At 44.6% G+C, this 18,323-nt stretch overlaps 1 protein-coding gene across 7 annotated transcripts in view; it reads left to right on the forward strand.

Annotated features, from left to right (window-relative positions):
• pcbp4 (poly(rC) binding protein 4) overlaps positions 1–17,430 on the forward strand; it is an 88,583-nt gene extending 71,153 nt beyond the window's left edge. For 5 of the 7 annotated variants that reach the window (XM_052017269.1, XM_052017270.1, XM_052017271.1 and 2 more), the window contains 8 exons: positions 830–961; positions 2,038–2,166; positions 3,600–3,674; positions 5,951–5,992; positions 8,273–8,348; positions 8,867–8,919; positions 12,275–12,444; positions 14,742–17,430. In XM_052017269.1, coding sequence (XP_051873229.1) covers positions 830–961; positions 2,038–2,166; positions 3,600–3,674; positions 5,951–5,992; positions 8,273–8,348; positions 8,867–8,919; positions 12,275–12,444; positions 14,742–15,054 — 990 coding nt within the window. In that variant the 3' untranslated portion in view covers positions 15,055–17,430. Of the gene's footprint in view, positions 1–829; positions 962–2,037; positions 2,167–3,599; positions 3,675–5,950; positions 5,993–8,272; positions 8,349–8,866; positions 8,920–12,274; positions 12,445–13,068; positions 13,528–14,741 lie in introns of those variants that run through there. The other 2 variants (XM_052017275.1, XM_052017276.1) reach the window with 2 other exon arrangements.
• The last annotated feature ends 893 nt before the right edge of the window (positions 17,431–18,323 follow it).

Genomic DNA, 18,323 nt, shown 5'->3' on the forward strand with positions numbered 1-18,323 from the left:
GATTCCATGAGTGTGCATTTTTATTTCAGATTTTAGATTTTTTGATAATGATTTGTGAATTCTGTAAAGGCAAATTTCCGTTACCTGAACTGCTGTAACGCAGGAGTTGTCTATACCCAGTTCCTTATTTGTCGGTGTTCCTAAGGTTATACAGTGTAGGTTAGGTACTGAATACAATTCATTTTTAAATACACTAAAGCCAAGTTGGTGAGGTAAGGTCTGCCAAGGCCACACAAAACAGCTATCACTTTGACTCATTTCAATAGGATTAGCCACCTCCCATGGCAGATCTATCGTTATTGGCAAAGATGCCCCTCAGTGACATTTAACTAAAGAGGTTAGTAAAGAAAGATCCATCTGGTGAGCTATTGAAGATAATGTTCATGAAAACCTAGCACATCAACCCTAAGTAAATTACATCTCCTCCCAATCTGCTGCTCGTATCCTATCCCACTCATCCCTCACTTCAGCCTTAACTTCCAGTGTTTCAGATTTAAAATTCCCATCTTTTGTGTTCAAATCCCTCCATGACCTTCCTATGTCTGTAACCTGTCTCCTACCTTCTCTCCCTCCCTTGACCATACTCTGTGGAATTGTCTCCTTAAAATATCCATTTCCAATTCTCCTATAAACAATCCTAAATGATTGCATTGACCAGTCTTTCGGTAATGGATTGAAATGATCTGGTTTTGGTTACCTTTTATTTCTGAATATATTAGTGTGTTAATTATATTTAGTGTCGTCCATCCATCCCCTTTATCCTTTTTCAGTGCCTTGGATCTGTTGCTGCTGACGTTACGCTGATAGTCCTGTCTGTTCTTTGTTCCAGGACCTCAGTACATCGAGCATAAGTGACACTACAAGGAGCAAACCCCCTGTTACACTGCGCCTGGTAATCCCTGCCAGTCAGTGTGGTTCACTGATAGGAAAAGGAGGGTCAAAAATCAAGGAGATCAGAGAGGTAAATTGTTTTGTGTGGAATTCTGTCGTGGCCTGTGGGAAAGGTAGGAGCCTGGATTCGGTTCTGGGCAATGCACTCTCAATGTTGTGCATTCAATACAACTGCAGCAGTACTAATGCAGCTCTTGGTTAACTGCAAGTAACTATTGCACTGCCACACGTAGTGGGTATCAAATTGACCCACTTCAGTAACATTGTCCACCACCTCCTGCAACAGATTTATCAGCACAATATTACCTGTGTGTCGCTGAGAAAGGAGCAGGTGGTTTAAGCTTGTTTCACACCAGCTAATGCCTGTTCCTTGCTCACAGGATGGAAATCAGGAGCTCACCACATGGAATAGTGGTGCAAAGCAGGACATGGAGTATTAGGGTAAATCTAAATGCTGCTGCTTGTCTTTAATGAAAGCAAAGGCATAGAGGAGAGTTAACGGAGGAGCTCATCATTGTATAGTTGCCGGCAAACACCTAGAATGAGGATTTTTTTTAATGCAACACATCGTAATCTGGCACACATTGGTTGATAGAAGCTAATTCAGTAGTAAATATCAAAAGAGAATAAATTATTAAGAATGGAGATAGCCAGCTTTTTCAAGGAGCCAGTGCCAGGGACAATGAGTTGAATGGTCTTATTCTGTGATTTTGGGGGGGGGGGGGTGGGGAGGTGATCTGGGGCTTGAAATAATAATGGGGAATGCTGGAGATATTCAGTAGGTCAAGCAGCATCTGTGTAAAAATGAGAGTTAATGTTTCATGCTGATGAGCTTTTGTCGGAAATGTTAACTTCATTTCCGTCTCCAGAGATGCTGCCTGACGTATTGAACGTATCCAACATTCAGTTTTTATTTCAGATTTCCAGCATCTGCAGCTCTTTGCTTTGTAACTTAAGCCCACTAATAGACGTGAAGGTTTAACCTCAAGGTCCATAACAATGAGAAAAAACTTTTTGATGCACATTTTTATGAAGCCAGAATGCTGAGGTCTAAGTTTTTTACCAGCCAGATGTTATGCATGTCAGGCCTTGACTTACGCAAAATTCAAAGCAACAGAATGAACAAATTTCTCTTTGCCTTTGCAGACTACTGGAGCTCAGGTCCAGGTAGCTGGGGACCTGCTGCCAAACTCAACTGAGCGTGCAGTCACCATCTCTGGAACCCAGGATGCCATCATCCACTGCATCAGGCAAATTTGTGCAGTAATTCTGGAGGTGAGAAGTGTGAATTGTGAGGGCCCAATGATGGACTCAGTTTTAAAGCGTCTGGTAATTGATTAACAGGAAAGCAATGAGTAGTCGACAGTAATGGCAACTCTGGACACTAAGGGTCACCCATGCAATCTTGATATCCTGGAGCAGAGTGTCTTGTGTTTGTAGATGATGCCATCTTCGTGAGATAAGAAGCACTGAGGAACATGATGTAGCGTTCAGAGTTTACTCCTCAGTCTTGGGAATGTTTGGGGCAGTGTGGAAAGAATACATTCCTCTTTCTAACTTGTGCCGAGAGTTTGACGCTGACACGAGCATCTATGCTGGAAAGTGTTCCATTTCTCAGCAGTGACGTCCTGGAAGTTGATGAGATTAGGATTTGAAATCATCTGGAGTGCTTTGCAATCTCGGGCAGCAGAAAGGGATTAGAGGGCAGTACAGATTTCAACCCACGAGAAGGGAATACAATTGCCATAATTATAGATTATAGGTGTCAAATGTCTGGGGTTCATAAGTGTTCAGGGGAGTTGTGAATTTTTCTGGAAAACTAAGTTTGATGGCCAGTGGACAGTAAAATAACATATAATTGTAATTTAAAGAACAGGTCACCATACATCATTCTAAAGCCATTGAAGGACCAGGGGCACTGTCCTTAAAGATAAAACTGGAAAGAGTTGAGATAAAAGTGCAGTGGCAATAATTCAGCTTGACGTTTACAAACCTATTAGGGGGGAGTGGAGCTCCATTGCTTTTAGGGGCTGGAAGATAATGAATTGGTGTCTAAAACTTTTCAGTGAATCCTGGGATTCTGTTTTATACTTTGAAGTAATTTCAGAACAGCTGTGGTGAGAATGGAACTGAGGCGTGAGAATGGAACTGAGGCATGAGTAAGCTTAGGTTGCAATGAGAGGAGAAGGAGGCACCTCCTGAAATAAGCTGTTTTACATTCAGTGCAAATATGGGGAGACAAACCTGTAGAGTTCCTCACAAGGATGTCTTTGGGACTGAATCAGATTTAACAAAAGAAGAGCAAGAACCTGGTTTTAGATTTTCCTGAATATAGTGTGGCTCGAGCAGTTTATTGCTGCAATTTCCTTCCCCTTGTGTGTGCAGGAATGAGCTGCCCTCTATCTGCTGCTTGAGCTGCAAAGTCACTGTGGAGGAAATCATTTCAGAATCCCACAACCATGGTGTGGTGGCCCAGGCCACCAATTCCTCTCACTTTCTGAGGGTCCTGTGTATTCCAGAACAGTGTGGATGCTAATGCATTCAAGAAAAGGTCAACTGGCTTTTTGGATATTAAGGGAATTGAGAATATGAGGATAAGTCAAAAGAGTGAAGTAAAGCCACAGACTTATTAAATGGTATTGAGTCTGTATGGCTTTCCTCGATTTCTAATATTCTTATGGTAATATTGTTTTTCTTGTTCTATGCAGTCTCCACCGAAAGGTGCCACCATTCCTTACCGTCCCACCCTTGGACCTGGACCAGTGGTGTTCTCTGGTGGACAGGTAAGCATGATTTTAACAGTGAGCTGTTCATACATTCTAAGATATGGCCAGTGGTTGTTTCATGTTCCTTTGTTCCCTGTCAAGAAATGCAAGTTGTTCAACAAGGTAATTTACTGGGAAATTAGCCCTTTGTCTTGAATGAGCTTCTGGGGCTGGTGGACTCTGTAGTCCAGTCATTGCTTCAAGGCAGTTTTCCCTTTTGGAGAAAGCCTTAGTGCAATGTGGATATAAGTTGATCTGAGATGACCCAAGGTAAATAAGTCACAGGTGCAGATTACTGGGGCAGCAGAGTCTGCCAGGCCAGATTGGGGATAGGGGTGCAGCACCTTGGGTATTAGCAGATTGGTGATGATACATATTTCATTGCTTGGATTAAAGGTCAACCTTCAGTTTTTGATTATTAGACATGGAATTCAGCCAGAACCAAGTGATCTGCAGCCAGATTCAGTTGCTACCTGGTGCACTTCTTTCTATCCCACACCACCACCTCAATCCTAGCCCTTCCACTTCAAGGATAGAGCAGTGTCTGTTAGTATCGTTCAGGGACCTTGCTCTCAGTTGCAGGACAATTTTTGTTATGTACGTATGTTCATGGGTATGGATGTTTCTAGCCAATGGTGGTGAGTTCATTTTTGAATCACTGCAATTCTACATTATGGTTTATCATGTTTCAGAGCACCCTTGCCTGATGCTCTTCCCCCTTCCCTCTGGATAAGGCCAGTCCTTTTTATTTCTGGTTGGTATGTGAGGAGTGGAACTCTTGCTAGAAGTACATGTTTTAGTCACTTTGCACTGTATCGCTAATGCATTTTATATTGATGTGTCCCTCCCTGGACTTTTGACACATTTTCTATGAACACAAATAGGTGGTGGAGAAGTAAGGGCAAATTAGAATGAATGATCAATTCAGCTAAGTGCTGACTTGCTAATGGGATTTGTGGCAGCTGCTGCTTCTACTGAAGCGGTTTCTATTTTGCTTGAATGTTTGATTCTCTGAATATAAAGCTACCTGCCAGGTTCCTGTGCTTTTGCTCTCTTGTCTTTTGTAGTGTTTGACACTAGATCACTATTTTAATGCTCTGACATGATTACCCCTTGTAAAACCAAGAAACTGGAGAGTCTTTCTATATAATACATGTCACAATATGTTTTTTTCCGATTTAAGGTTTCGATTCCCTTGGTTTAACATGGAGCCAATTCTCCAGACACAAGTCCTGGGGAAACTTGCTGAAAATGAATCCTCTCTCACTGTTGTTGACTTGCACTAATGTTGGTGAATTGAAGGAAAACTTTAAATCTTATTAACACAATCAAACTTCATTATAACCAACTATTATATTAATCACAGAGTGCCACCCAGTTACTACACAAAGATTTTTGCACTGTGGTTAAAAAAACTAGTACCTTTCAGGACAGCCCAAAGTTTTTTTTACAGCACATTAAATGAATGAAGTAATGAAGTATAGTTGCAGTTTATTGCAGGAAGCCAATGTGCTTCTAGCAAAGTCTCAATGATATGACCGTAATCAAATAATTAGACATACACAGAGTTTAAATGCCATGAAAATTAGCTTTTTGCAGCAGCAGCACAGTACATTACATACATGACAAACAAAAGTTAACATGTTTTGTAGTTAGCTTCAGGGATTGAAGAATAATAATTGGCCAGGACAGCAAGGAGCATTCCCAGTTTTTGAAGCCATGCCAAGGGGCCTCCTATACCAACTGGGGGGACAGACATTTCATCCAAAAGTCAGCACCTCTGCAGTATTCCCTCTGCGTTATGCTGGAATGTCAGCCTGGTATTTTGTTTATCATTGGAGTGGGATTTGAACCCATGATCTTTGACTCTGGTAAAAGTACTGCCACTGAGCCCGGGCTGATTTGCTACGCTATATTTTTCATGCGCAACTGCCCTGGTCTCCTTTGAAGAACCAGAGTCAGCTGTGGCTCAGTTGTAAAGTTAAAGCTTTAGGGATTTGATTTGGGAGTCCAGAACTCGCTTCCTGAAAGGATGTTGAGCCAGAAATCTTCACAACATTGACAAAACACTTGAAGAGCAAGACATGCAAGGCTATGGACCAGGAGCTGGAAAACAGGATTAGCCTAAAATCCATTTTTGTCAGGGATAGACACTAGGGGCCAAGCAGCGACCATCTGTAATTCCATGGTATGGCAAGAGACTCTAGTCTCTTCATTTCCAGCTGGTAGCTAAACTTTTGCGTGCCGTTAGATGTTTATTCAAACAGTGCCTTATGTTTTAAATTTTCTTTCAGGCCTACACCGTCCAGGGACAGTTTGCAGTCCCTCATCCAGATGTAAGTGAAATTCAAATAGTTGTAGCTTGTATAGAAACACTGTTTTGAGAAGTCATTTGGGATTGGGAATTGAGATGTGGTGCTTCAGACAAATCGTACAGCTTCAGAGCAACCTTTGGCTCAAAATTGATGCTCGGAATAAGTGTTCCACATTGAATTACTGGGTGGGTGGCGGGGGAAGTCCTTTGACCAACCCATTCTTCCCACATATCAGACTGCACTGGTGATCTGCAGAGAGCCTCCTCTGGAGGAGACAGAGTTCTTGATCGAATTGGTGACTGCAGCTGCCTACAGTGCTTTATAAGCCCTGCTAAAGTGAGAAGCCTGAACTGTGCCTGCTATTAGTTTCCAACTTGCCTGAATGGGAATGGTTAGGGTAGAATTAAAAGAACTGTCTTGGTCTCAGACATGTCCTCTGCACAAAAACTCCATTGTGTTTCTTGCTCCTAACTGTTACGTTTGGAGTATGTACTTGAGGACAGGATTATAATTTTCAACCAACCTGAACTTGCAATCAATTATTCATAAGAGCTATGCCAGAGAGAGTTGCCAAACTTTAAGGTGGGAACAGTGTGAAATTTACACAGTGCTGCCCATTAAGGAGTGAATGACCCAAGCCCAAATTGTCACTTGCATCTTATGAAAAATCCCTGCTTTCTCTCCGGCACAGATGAGCTCTTAGTCAACTGACACACTTTCTCAAGGGGCTTTACAAGTCTGAATAAAAATCTCTATTTGCAGTACAGGAAGAGATGAGTGGTGCAATGATATGGACACTAAGTACTCTTACAGACTGCTCTCTGTGGATAGTCCTCTATAAATCAGTTTAAGGAGAAACCCCCAAGGTGATTTGCTAGCTTTGGCTTGGTGTTATTGGGTAGGCACTGAATGTAAGGAATGAAAGCAGGAGTGGGCCATTCAGCACCTTGCCACTGTTCTGCCGTTCAAGAAGATCACACTGATCTTTGGCCTTAGTACTTTCATGCACTGTCCTTATTCCCCTTAATATCAAAATTCTATCCATTTGTCTTGAATATACTTTGCTTTCACAGCCCTTCTGGGTAGAGAATTCCAAAGATTTGGCACCCCTTGGGTGAAGAAGTTGTTTTTCATATCAGTCCTGAAAGTGACCCCTGGTCTTAAACACCTCTATCAGGGGAAGCATCATCTTCTCATCTACCTTATCAGAATTTTGTATGTTTCAGTGAGACCAACTTTCAAATTCCTATGCTCAGCCTTCCCTCATAAGACATTATCACCCCACCCCCTCCTTGCCCCAGTACCAAGAATTCACCTGACAAATCTTTGTTGCACACCCTTTTTCACAAGTACAGGAAGTCCCCGGATTATGAACGAGTTCCATTTTTGAGTCTGTTCATAAGGTGAATTTGTATGTAAGTCAGAACAGTTAAGTACAGTTCACATCTAGCGTCAATTAGTCCTAAAAAACTACAAGCTTCAGTTATTTATTGCTATATATTAAGATCCAAATGGAATTTTGATTCCAGTTGCATTATAATTCCACACACGATGTGAAGCAATCTAAAATACAGCATAACTTGTTATTGCCGGGACATGTGAAGACTGTCATCAGTCTTATGTGCGTTTGGTGTCATTCATTACAGTACAGTACTGTGGAGGTACAGTTACCACATCAAGTGAATTTTGTGTATTTTCCGACTGACAGACAAAATCAACGTAAGGACATCTGTAGAAACGGACCTCGGTCATTACCCGGGGGAGAGTGAGTGCTGGATAGATAGAGAGATCGAGAGAGAGATAGATATGGTGGGTGGGGGCAGCGGGAGAGGGGGCTGGTGACCATTCATGGTGTCCCTCATCATTTGGAACTCCTCGAACATCCCTCTCCCGAAATAGTGGTACAGACTGTAGCACATGAAATCCACGATCCAGCCGTTCGCCACCTCCATCACCTGGAAAAAGTCAACACTGAGAGGCAAACCGTTCTGCGCCCAATTCCACGCCTTCTTCCTGCCGTTCGTAAGTACGGGCGTTCATAACCCGGGGGCTTCCTGTGTTATCGTTCCTTAGGGAGGAAGACCAGACCTGTGGACTTTACTCCAGGTGCTGTCTCATCAGGGCCCTGAGGGGGCACTACTATTCTCTCCCCTCTCCTCTGCTTTGAGGGCAAATGCCAAGTTGATATTGCAACCACATCAGAAGTTTGAGAGTGAGACAGTCTGGAGCTACGAGTACTACCTTAAAGTTCATTTTGATTGCTGAACTTTGGTTGATGTCTTCTTGCATTTTGCTTTTTAGTTGTCCAAGCTTCACCAGTTGGCTGCTCAACATGCTTCCTTCAACACAGTGAACCAGTCCTCCTCCTCATTCTCTGGTACGTACAAACAATCGAAGTGCCAGTAACTGTTCTGTCAGTTGATTACAGAGTGAATCTGTACTTTACCTGTATCCTGAACAATCAGCACTCAGCAGAAGCCTCAGCTTTGTCTGTTGAATCCCACTCTCTTACTGACCTACAGTATAGTGGAGTATACCACTGCGAATGAAGCTATCCACTTGACGTAATACCAGTTATGTGTCATTGTAAAAGAATCTGGCTGTCTAGTTTGGATGGGGTCAGGGTAATAAAGAATTGAGTACAAGCAGATGATGTTAGCTGTGAGGAAATAAGAAGGTACATGCAAGGAGATAATGAAAGGAAAGCTTCAGTAAAGGAGTCAGTAACATTAGATATCCAGTAGCTTGCTCAATTTACCTTTAGTGCTGTTGGAGCAAGTTAGCAAACCTTTCGATCAGAATTGCATAATGTTCTTCATGCTGGTTGAAGCTGGACACTACCCTCTGAAAAGACACTTTCTGCCCTCATGCTAATTTGTTCCTTTATTCCTGCAGGATTGGAGAACAGTGGTCAGACTACATCTCAGGAGCTCCTGATTCCAAATGATGTAAGTAGAGTTAGGTGCGCTGGGGCTCTCCTGCACTGCTGCATACTGCTCTTGGGTTAGACATGGTAAACAGGCAGCTGATGTGATCCATTCGCACTTCTTATAGGTGCTTGCGTTGTAAGCTTGTACGTCGTGCCATTCTCGGACTAATATTCCCATAGTTGCATTCTGGGTTCAAAGTCTGATCAGATAACTTGACTGCAAAATTATATAAGCACCTTGCTTGAAAAACATACCAATTTAAGTTGATAGCACTGAATTGAAGAGATGGATTTGTAGGAATCAGAATCCAAGGTGAATGGGGTCAACTGGACAAATTTCTTTATCTAAATATTCCAAGGCACACTAGATCAACTTAAAGCAAAGTAAAAGCGGTGTCATCCAGAAAACAGATGAGGGGGTTGTGTGTATGCACTGAATGCCAGCCCAGTGTGATTAACATCTGAGAACCAAGGTAATAAAGGACATATATTTCTCTGGTGCTTTTCATTATCTCGGGATGTCTCGAGCAGTAAAGTTTGCAGTGTAATGTTGGAACTATAGTATCCAATTTGTACTTAGCCAGTTTCCACAAGTAGCAATGTAATAATGAGATAATCTTCAATATTAGTTGAAGGATAAGTATTTGCTTGGGTAAAAGGGATGAGATCTGCTCTTCAAATATTGGGAGTTTTTGAATCCGTCTAACATCTCCTGACTCAGATATGAGGATGCATCTGAGCCACAGCTGCTGCAGCTTTAGAACAACAGTGGTGGAGAGAAGGGCCCCAGAAACCCCCGAGTGTTTTGCTGTTCTAGCCACCCTAACACCGGTTCAGTGGTGAAGTAGGGTGTACATAAGACCAAAAGAATCTGAGCAGGATTATAGAACTGGGAGGGACCATAAGAATTGTTATTGCATAGGTTGAAGAATCAAGAGTGTTGTAGAGTTGCACAGCATGGAAACTGGCCCTTCGGCCCAACTCGTCCATGCCAACCAAGACGTAAATACATGTTAGTCCCAATTTGCCTGTGTTTGGTCCATATCCCTCTAAACCTGGGGTTTGAACAATTTGATGTTTTCCAAAACTGCAAGTCAATAATCAGGATAACAGGGAAACTGGACCAGAGTGGTGCGAACTTGTTGATTTGTGTTTTCCCATTTTATTTTGCTTCTGTAATCTCTTTCTGGTTTTCTTACCTCTGCTGCTGTATAGGCTGGCTCTGGCTGGGGACTGGGTTTGCTGGCTGCTCACTCTTGCTACTTGCTGTGCCTTCTGGCCACATCAATTGCAGAAGAGTGGGTGGCTAGTGGGAGGATAAAACTTGCTGCACATCCCTGTCTGATACCTGGACAAAACTCATGCCACAGGGGGAACGCCACACAGACAGCACCAGAAATCAGGATCGAACCCATGTGAGACAGCAGCTCCACCAGTGTGCTGCCCTCAATTAGAGTGATTGTCTTTCCCATCACAAGGGGGGTGATTATATACATCAACAAGACATGGGAGGCTGCAGCTCACAGTATCAATAGGGTGACTTTATCTTGCTCTATGGGTGAAATGACTGGCTCACACTACAACCAGAGTAGCTGAACTTGCGATAAATTTGAATTGGGATGGGGGCACTCCCTTACCATAGACACCACACCTTATTTGCAGAAAGCACTATTAACTCTCTGAGCGCTCTATTTGGCCTGAAGTTGTTTGTGACATGGCTAAGACGTGAATCTGTGAGACTGATACTGCCATTCTCTGATCCGTTGTTTTGCTCCTGCTGAAGGACAGTGGGCAGGAATTGAGCTGCAATTCCTGGCATGTGTTGAATGTGAAGCAGGGTCACAGCCCCTGTGGAGACTATGCTTATAAATAGTCAATCAGCAGCACCACACAATGCTCTCTTCAAAACCCAGGAGTGTCAAGTGACAAAGGCAGAAAGGAATGCTGTCCAGACAACACACGACATACGCCTTTTGAAATTCAGGACAAGAATGAAGAGCTATCTGTTTCACTAAACAGATGCCAGGCCAGAGCTGGAGGGACACTGTAACTCTGCTGGAGGTCAGAGTACATTCTGTAGGGTGTACTAGGCATTCTGGAATCTGTAATTTTGAAACCACATCAGGGACATTCACACTAATATGAAGGAAGGAACTTGTATTTACACCAAGCCTTTCAAAACCTTTAAATTCCAAAGCACTTTACAGCCTATGAAGGACTTTAGCACTCTGATCACTGTTGTAATGTATGAAAGACGGCAGCTAATTTGCTCATATCCAGTTCCTACAAGCTGCAGTGTGACAATGACCAAATAACCTGTTTTATCCCTCTGACATCACCAAATATTGGGCAGAGTACCAAGGAGAACTGCTGTTCAGACTGGTTCCTTGAGGTTTTTCTCCATCCATTGTGTACCTGTCTGTGAAAAGGGGCCTCAGTTCATTGTCTCATCTGAAAAGACAGTACATCTTGTCCCTACTTCCAACAACTATGTTTTTTTTTGTCTTAGGTTATTCAGATCAGGAAGTACTAATAATTGCTGTTAGTAGGCTCCCTTGCCAGAGCTGGTCACATTGATGATTCTGGTCATCTGCTTTGTGTGGAGTAAACCCTTGGCTGGATTTCTGTGCTGTTTCTTCCCCTTATCATGCACTGTCCACTTAGAAGCTTAGGAAACAGGCTTACTAACATAGGAACAAGTTATTAGCCTGCTTTAAAAACAGTTTTTCCCATCTCAAGTCCACATTCATAAGTGTTTTTCAGCCAAGGATCACCAGTTGGTAGCAAAGTAGGGCATTGCTTACGAAGATCCAACATAGAAACGAGGAAAATATACATTACTGTCAAGCTCATATGTGACCAACCTTCTCAAAGGACCACAGGCTCTGTTAGCTTATAGACCTGACTCCAAGCTCCTGTGTGCTTGGCAGTTCCAGCCCAGATCCCGTGGGATAGATATCCACTGGGAAAAGATCATGATGTCATGCAAGGTGCTTTGAAGGTTAGATCCAAGACATATGGGGCAGTATTGTAGGAGCTTTATTCTGTAACCATGTTGCAGTGGCTGGCTAGTGGTTTGGGTTCAATGTATAAGGGGCTTTACCTTGAATGCGATGTACACTGGACCTGATCTAGGCACATTTGGGGCAGGATAGAGGGAGCTGTGCTTCCCATGTGTATGAGAAGAGTTGTATAACTGTGGGTGGTGTTAATAGTGACACCTACTGAAATGGATAGAAATGGATGCGTTCTTTTCCCCAGCATGTCAGTGGGCTCAATAACTACCCAACAATTTTTCTTTATTAAGAGCAAGAAGGGTGCCAGTAGTGGCTTGGTCCCCTCACTAACTCCTGTTCTATTTTCTCTGCCTTCAGTTAATAGGCTGCATCATTGGGAGACAGGGCAGTAAAATAAACGAAATCCGGCAGATGTCGGGTGCTCAAATCAAGATCGACAATCAGGTCGATGGTTCGACTGAGAGACTCGTTACAATCACAGGGGGTGCCCTGAACATCAACTTGGCGCAGTACCTCATAAACGCATGGTAAGGAAACATGGTGGCCTAGCCCAGCACGGTAATGGAAGAGGCAGCGCACCATAGCAGATAAGAGGGACAGGCGACCTGCTGGCAGTGGGCACAGGTTTGGTGCTGGGTTATGGTGAGCTGTGTGCAGAGTAAAGGGCACAGTGGATGGAGTTGAGCCAACTCTCATAAGCACCCAGTAAATTACTGCTCTGGGTGACGGGCTGTATGGGGGAGGGACAGTTTGGGAGCATTTAGTGTTCAGTCTTGTTCTGAGCTCACCCACAAATGCTGTCCTTTTCCCAGGACTCTGCTGGTGTCATTCTACTGTCAACCCATTAGGAGAGTGATCTGATATTCACTTCCTATCCTGTGTCCTTCCCTTTCCCCTTCTGCAAGAAGGCAATGATCAGAGATCTTTGCCTCCCACAGTCAATGATCATCGCTGGACTGAGTGCTGACACCATTGTGCCTCCTCAGATTGACAGTCATAGAGAGAGACAGTACGGAAATAGGCCCTTCAGCCCACCAAGTCCATGCCAGCCATCAACCAGTTATCATTTACATAATTCCTATATTAATCCTATTTTTTTTATTCTCCCCACATTCCCATCAACTCCCCCCCACCCCCACCTCCACCCCCAGATTCTACCCCTCACCTACCCACTAGAGGCAATTTACAGTGGCCAATTAACCTGCCGACCCGCACGTATTTGGGATGTGGGAGGAAACTGGAACACCTGGAGGAAACCCACACGGTCACAGGGAGAACGTGCAAACTCCGCACAGACAGCACCGGAGGTCAGGATTGAACCTGGGTCTCTGGAGCTGTGAGGCAGCAGCTCTACCAGCTGTGCCACTACATTGGGATGTTTGGGGATATGCTTCAGCTCTGTGGTTAGTTTTTTGTTTTCTCCCCTCCTTTATTGGGGTACAGTTTCACAAATACTGTTTACCCTGTAGTAACCCACCTAAGTGATAGCATAGTGATAGCACTGATGAAGTGTCAAAAGGACTATTTGACATTATGCAATATTTAGAGGTGCAGCTCAGTCACAGGCTAAAACTTGGCTAAAGTCGCTCCCCACCCTCCCCACCACCCCCAATCTGAACTCTTTATCCTCCTGTCCCCAACCAGGCCTTTAACACTGACAGCTGTTGTATAGGAGGCTGATGTTAGTTCAATCAGCTGACAGCAGAGTTTGAGCCCGAGACTCTATTGGTCAGTGAGGCTTGGGTCTGCCCAGTATCTTAAGTGTTGAAGCTGTGAGAGGCTTTGTTAAGATTACAGATACTGAATGTTCAGGTTCCCTCTGCTAATTGTCCCTAGTGTATTCACCAACCTTTCTTAGCAGAGCACTTTTAAAATTTACAGTAAAAATGGTCAACATTGTAACAACTTTTTATCTTCTCCCGTTTGCGTCTCCACTTCCCTAAACCATGCACCGCTCTTTGGCCAAGTCTGGCATTGTGCCCTGCCGCTCTTGAGCCACCTGCTGGGAGACATGGACCATGGGTACAAATGGGGCCCTGAGCTCAGTGCAGGCAAGATGACCAGTGCAAACTTCACTCCCAACTCCCTTTGACAGATCAGTCAGTGCGACTCCTGTCACCTGGTTTGTCTTTGAGAAGCCCAGATAAAGTAGCCAAGGCCAGTAAGCACAGATTACCAGCATGATCGAAAATGTTTGAATTAAAGACCAACTAAGTCAAAAAATCTGGCCTTTAAAGGACCAGATCACTAGTCTGAAAAAAAGTGAATCCCATAGTAGCACTATCACAGGAAAGTGAGTTGCACAGAGTCATCTTTATTTGGAAGGTATCTAGAAGAGGAACAAATGGGATGAGGGGCATAGGAGACCAGATTGTGTAGAGGGAGAGAAAGAAGAATCTTTTTGATGTAGCTTTCCAGCCAGTTGATTGGAGAGTTTCATGGGTGAGCAGTGTGGTTTGCTCAATGGAACTGGGTTGTCCACCGAGCCGTTTCCTCAGCAGAGTTTTGACTAGATGTCTGCAGCTGTCTACTGGTCGGCGACAGGACCCAAGGCTAACGTTGGCTGTGTGGCTCCATTTTGTGTACCCTTTGTAATGTGGGGATCTTGGGTGGTTGAAGGTCATTGAGCTGGGAAGGCCCCCCTTGCATGTGTTTAGTGCCTTGTGTGTGTTTTTAATTCAATACGGAAGTATTGAACCTGTGGCATAATGTATCCTTACATTTGTTTTAATATCATCCTTCACCACCCCTCCTTAACTCAATCTTCTTCAATTCCTCTCACCTAATATAACCCTGACCTCTCTCCACCTCTCTTTCTTTACAGTTTAGAGATGGCTAAAACCACCTCCCAGAATGCTTCCATCACGACCCCAGTTGACCTCAACATGACCTTCTCTCAGCCTGCCAACCCTGCCTCTTCCCCACTGGCATCGATGAGCTCCGCCCTCCCATCCTCTCTGCTGAATGCCCCCTATGCCATTCCCATCTCCAGCCTCCTTGGCATGAAAAACGTTCCCTTCCTGGCATTGTCTGCGGCCAGCTCGGGGCCTTCTGGGAGCCTGTCAGCTTATACAGCCAAAATCTCCTCATCCAATGGGGTTAAGAAGTCTGAGCGACAGAAGTTCTCACCGTATTGAGAGGATGGTGCAGCTGCCCAGACCCTGTGTAGAACTAGTGAGGTAACGAGTGAACGGGAAGGAGTCACTGGGAGTATCATTCAGATTTGTGAATATTGTTGTTTAGGAGGTCTGTTTTCATGCAAGTCTGTACCTGCAGATCGACCCCAACCCCTTAGAGTGGCTGAATAGTCTTTGCCTGATTCCCTCAGCATTTACAAAAGAAAGCCAACATTCTTCACAGCTGGCGCTATTTGATGAATTTAAATTTCCCATCAGAAAATCACAATTGAGATGGTGGCTCAGTGGGTTGAATATGTTGCCCTTTGAATAACTGAGCCACTGGTCCAAGCAGTCCTCGCATTCAATTTCAAAGCAGGATGGCAGTGAACCTCGGTGGCCTGGGTTATGGAGTGGGAGAGCAGGTGACAAAGTCTGCCTGGGTTCCTACTCCTGAATGGCATCCGTGACCTCTGCTGGAACAAGCATCAGAAAGCTAATCGACCGTAGGGTGGGCTGAGGGAGGAGTGGGGACATCAAGGCCTACTTTGCTCAACCTCTCCGCTCTCCTAGCACCAGCGGGGTCAATTAGCTGTCTGATAATTAACTGACCAAGTGTCTCCTGTAGGAGCAAGAGTGGGGTCTGTGCAGTTGTTAGCCCCTGTAGAACTCTTATCCTAGCTGAGTCACTGCCTTTCAGAACAGAAGGGAGTAATGTGAAATATCGTTGATTTTTCTTTTGAAAATAAATAGTTTTGTGGGGGGGGTGGGGGGTGGTGGGGTTTGTTTTTGCTGATGCCAGCTCGCTGTGCATTTTGGGAATCGGGGAAGCCGTATTGGAAGTCACTGGGCATTTGGGGCTTGGTGCATTCCGTTAATCTAATCACTTCCTCTGTGCTGTACTTCACATTAATCAGATGTTTAAGGATTTTAGTTATACCTGATGACTTCAGGCAATATTTCAACCTTGTATAATTACAATGGAAAAAAATGTTTAATGTTTTTTTTTGGTTTTCTCTCCAAGAATTAATGTGTCAAATGACCACATTAGGCTGCTGAGGTATGGTGAGGTACCAGCCAGTAAACACCTCTGGTCCAACCTCAAGAAGTTTTCAAGTGTTCCCCACTCCCCCCCACCCCCCATCAGTCCCACATATTTAATACCTGACCCTTCAGGCACAGAATGAAAACGAAGCATCGTTAACGGACTATGCAAAGGTTATACGTAGATTTGATTTTTTAAAAATAAAAATACATCTGATTTGACTTCTGCAGCCACATCCTGGAGGCTGATTTTTTTTTTAAAAAACTGCTCACATAGGAACTGGACCTTTTTTTTTCTGATTTGTTTAGAAAAAGAATCCCTTTTTTCCAGGAGTTCAGTTGTGGCTCTAATGTTCCCAGTACTGGTTGGAGCACAGCAGTAGAGGCCTGAAGAAAAAGTTCTTTGTGCAGGCTACAGGAATGCAGCGCATCTCATGAACTCGCGCGCGCGCGCACACACACACGGGCACGCACACACCATACACCACACCATCTCAGATAACACTGACAGCTTCTACACTAGACATTCCACTCCCTTACACAAAGCTTTTGCACGTGGGCCATTCAGTGGGCGCCAGTTTCACCAAGTAGGAGGAGGTGTTGGTGTTAGAACTGGGAATGCAAGAGTGCTGGTTGCGAGCGATGCGACGTGCTCAAGGCCTAGCTGCACCGGATGCGAGTGCAGTGCTGCACTCCGCCCGACTCAGACAGATGTTGGAGACGGGTGCTGTGAGGTGCACTCTTTGGATGCTGGCGGGGTGTAAGTGTGGGAGGCCTCTGTATCTGCCCTGGGAGTGTGCAGTAAGACAGTGTAGAGGGAGAAGTTCCTTGCCCTCGGAGCAGATCCCATGAAGCGTTCATATTTGCCTCCTCTAGGCTGTTCTCTGAATTCCAGTGGCGTCCTCGGTGACCTGGGGACGCACGACCTCGCAGGAAGGTTGGACGAGCCTGCAGTCCCGCTCCGTAGAGCTTGAAGCACTGTGGTTGATGTGATGACGTTCACCTCACTTGAGATGGTGTTGAGGGTGCTTGTTTAGATGAGCCAGTGTGCTGAGTCCTTGCCTGAAGAAAGCTTTGTGTAATGGTACAGGCAGAGTCTCTGTGTGTGTACACAGGGTTCTGGGCAGGCAGCCGTGTCTAATATTACAGACCCAGATCTTTGTTCCCTTTTCCTGCCTCTGTCTTCATCCCGCCTCTGTCCTCATCTTATTGTGTTGTGGTGTTCAAATTCGCTCTCCATTTTCCTTTGCAGTTGTTTCTTTTATATTTCCTGTTATGTTTCGTTAAATAAAAGTTTTTTATGCAACACAAATTCCTTTTATAAAATCTTAATAAAAGTTTTTTGGCACATTACGGGAGTTCTCTTTGACCCTTTTTTGGTCGAGATTTTTGAGATTCCTACAAGAACAAAGATGCACTCAGTTGGATGCAGGTTGCAGAATCTGCACAAAATTGAGGGTGCGGGTTCATTCGCTGAAGGCTTGTCCATCGGAAGCAGTGGTAGGAGGGTCCATGAGCCAGAGCTCTTTGCAAGCAGCCATTTGGTAATAGGAGCAGGCTCATTTGCTACCTCATCGGCAGCACTCGGTGGAACCATCCTCCACCAACTCAGTAAAGGGTGGTGATAACACGTTGTGTAGCTCCCTTGAGTCAGTTGGACCTGCCCTGTAACAATGGATGCAGACTGGAAGCGTATTCCAACCAAAACAAACCTCAGATGCCAGATTTGGGCTGTCCTGATATGGAATGGAACCCTCCCCAGAAACTGGGTGGAGACTTTACTGTCGGCTGGTGCACGAGAAAGACCCATTGGTGTCTCAATCCAGGCTTCACGAAGTCTGGGTGAGTAAAAGGCAAAGCAAACAAACGTGCATTTGCAGGAAAGCTGCAATAAATCAGGAACTGCTGGATATGCTCCAAGAACAGGAAAATTGTGGGTCCCCAGCAGTGGCCTTTGTGCTTGCAGAGATCACGGCCTGGGTCAACTCTGGGACTGTCGCTTCTGGTTCCTGTGTAAGTTTGTATTGAGGTTGAAGAACAATTCCCGTGTTTGCCCTGTTACAACCCCCTTCATTCCAGGAGAAGAGTTACACCCTTTTAAATAGTCTGTGGTATCAATCCTTGAACTAGGTGGAATACAGGACCCTCTTTCCGCACTGGTTCATACCCTGGGCCTTCCACGGTATGGCAAAATCTGTCCAGAAAGTTTACAGAGACGAAGGAAGGCGGGACAAAATGCCTGCATT

Source organism: Pristis pectinata, chromosome 6, assembly GCF_009764475.1.
Source record: "Pristis pectinata isolate sPriPec2 chromosome 6, sPriPec2.1.pri, whole genome shotgun sequence".
Lineage (NCBI taxonomy): Eukaryota > Metazoa > Chordata > Chondrichthyes > Rhinopristiformes > Pristidae > Pristis > Pristis pectinata.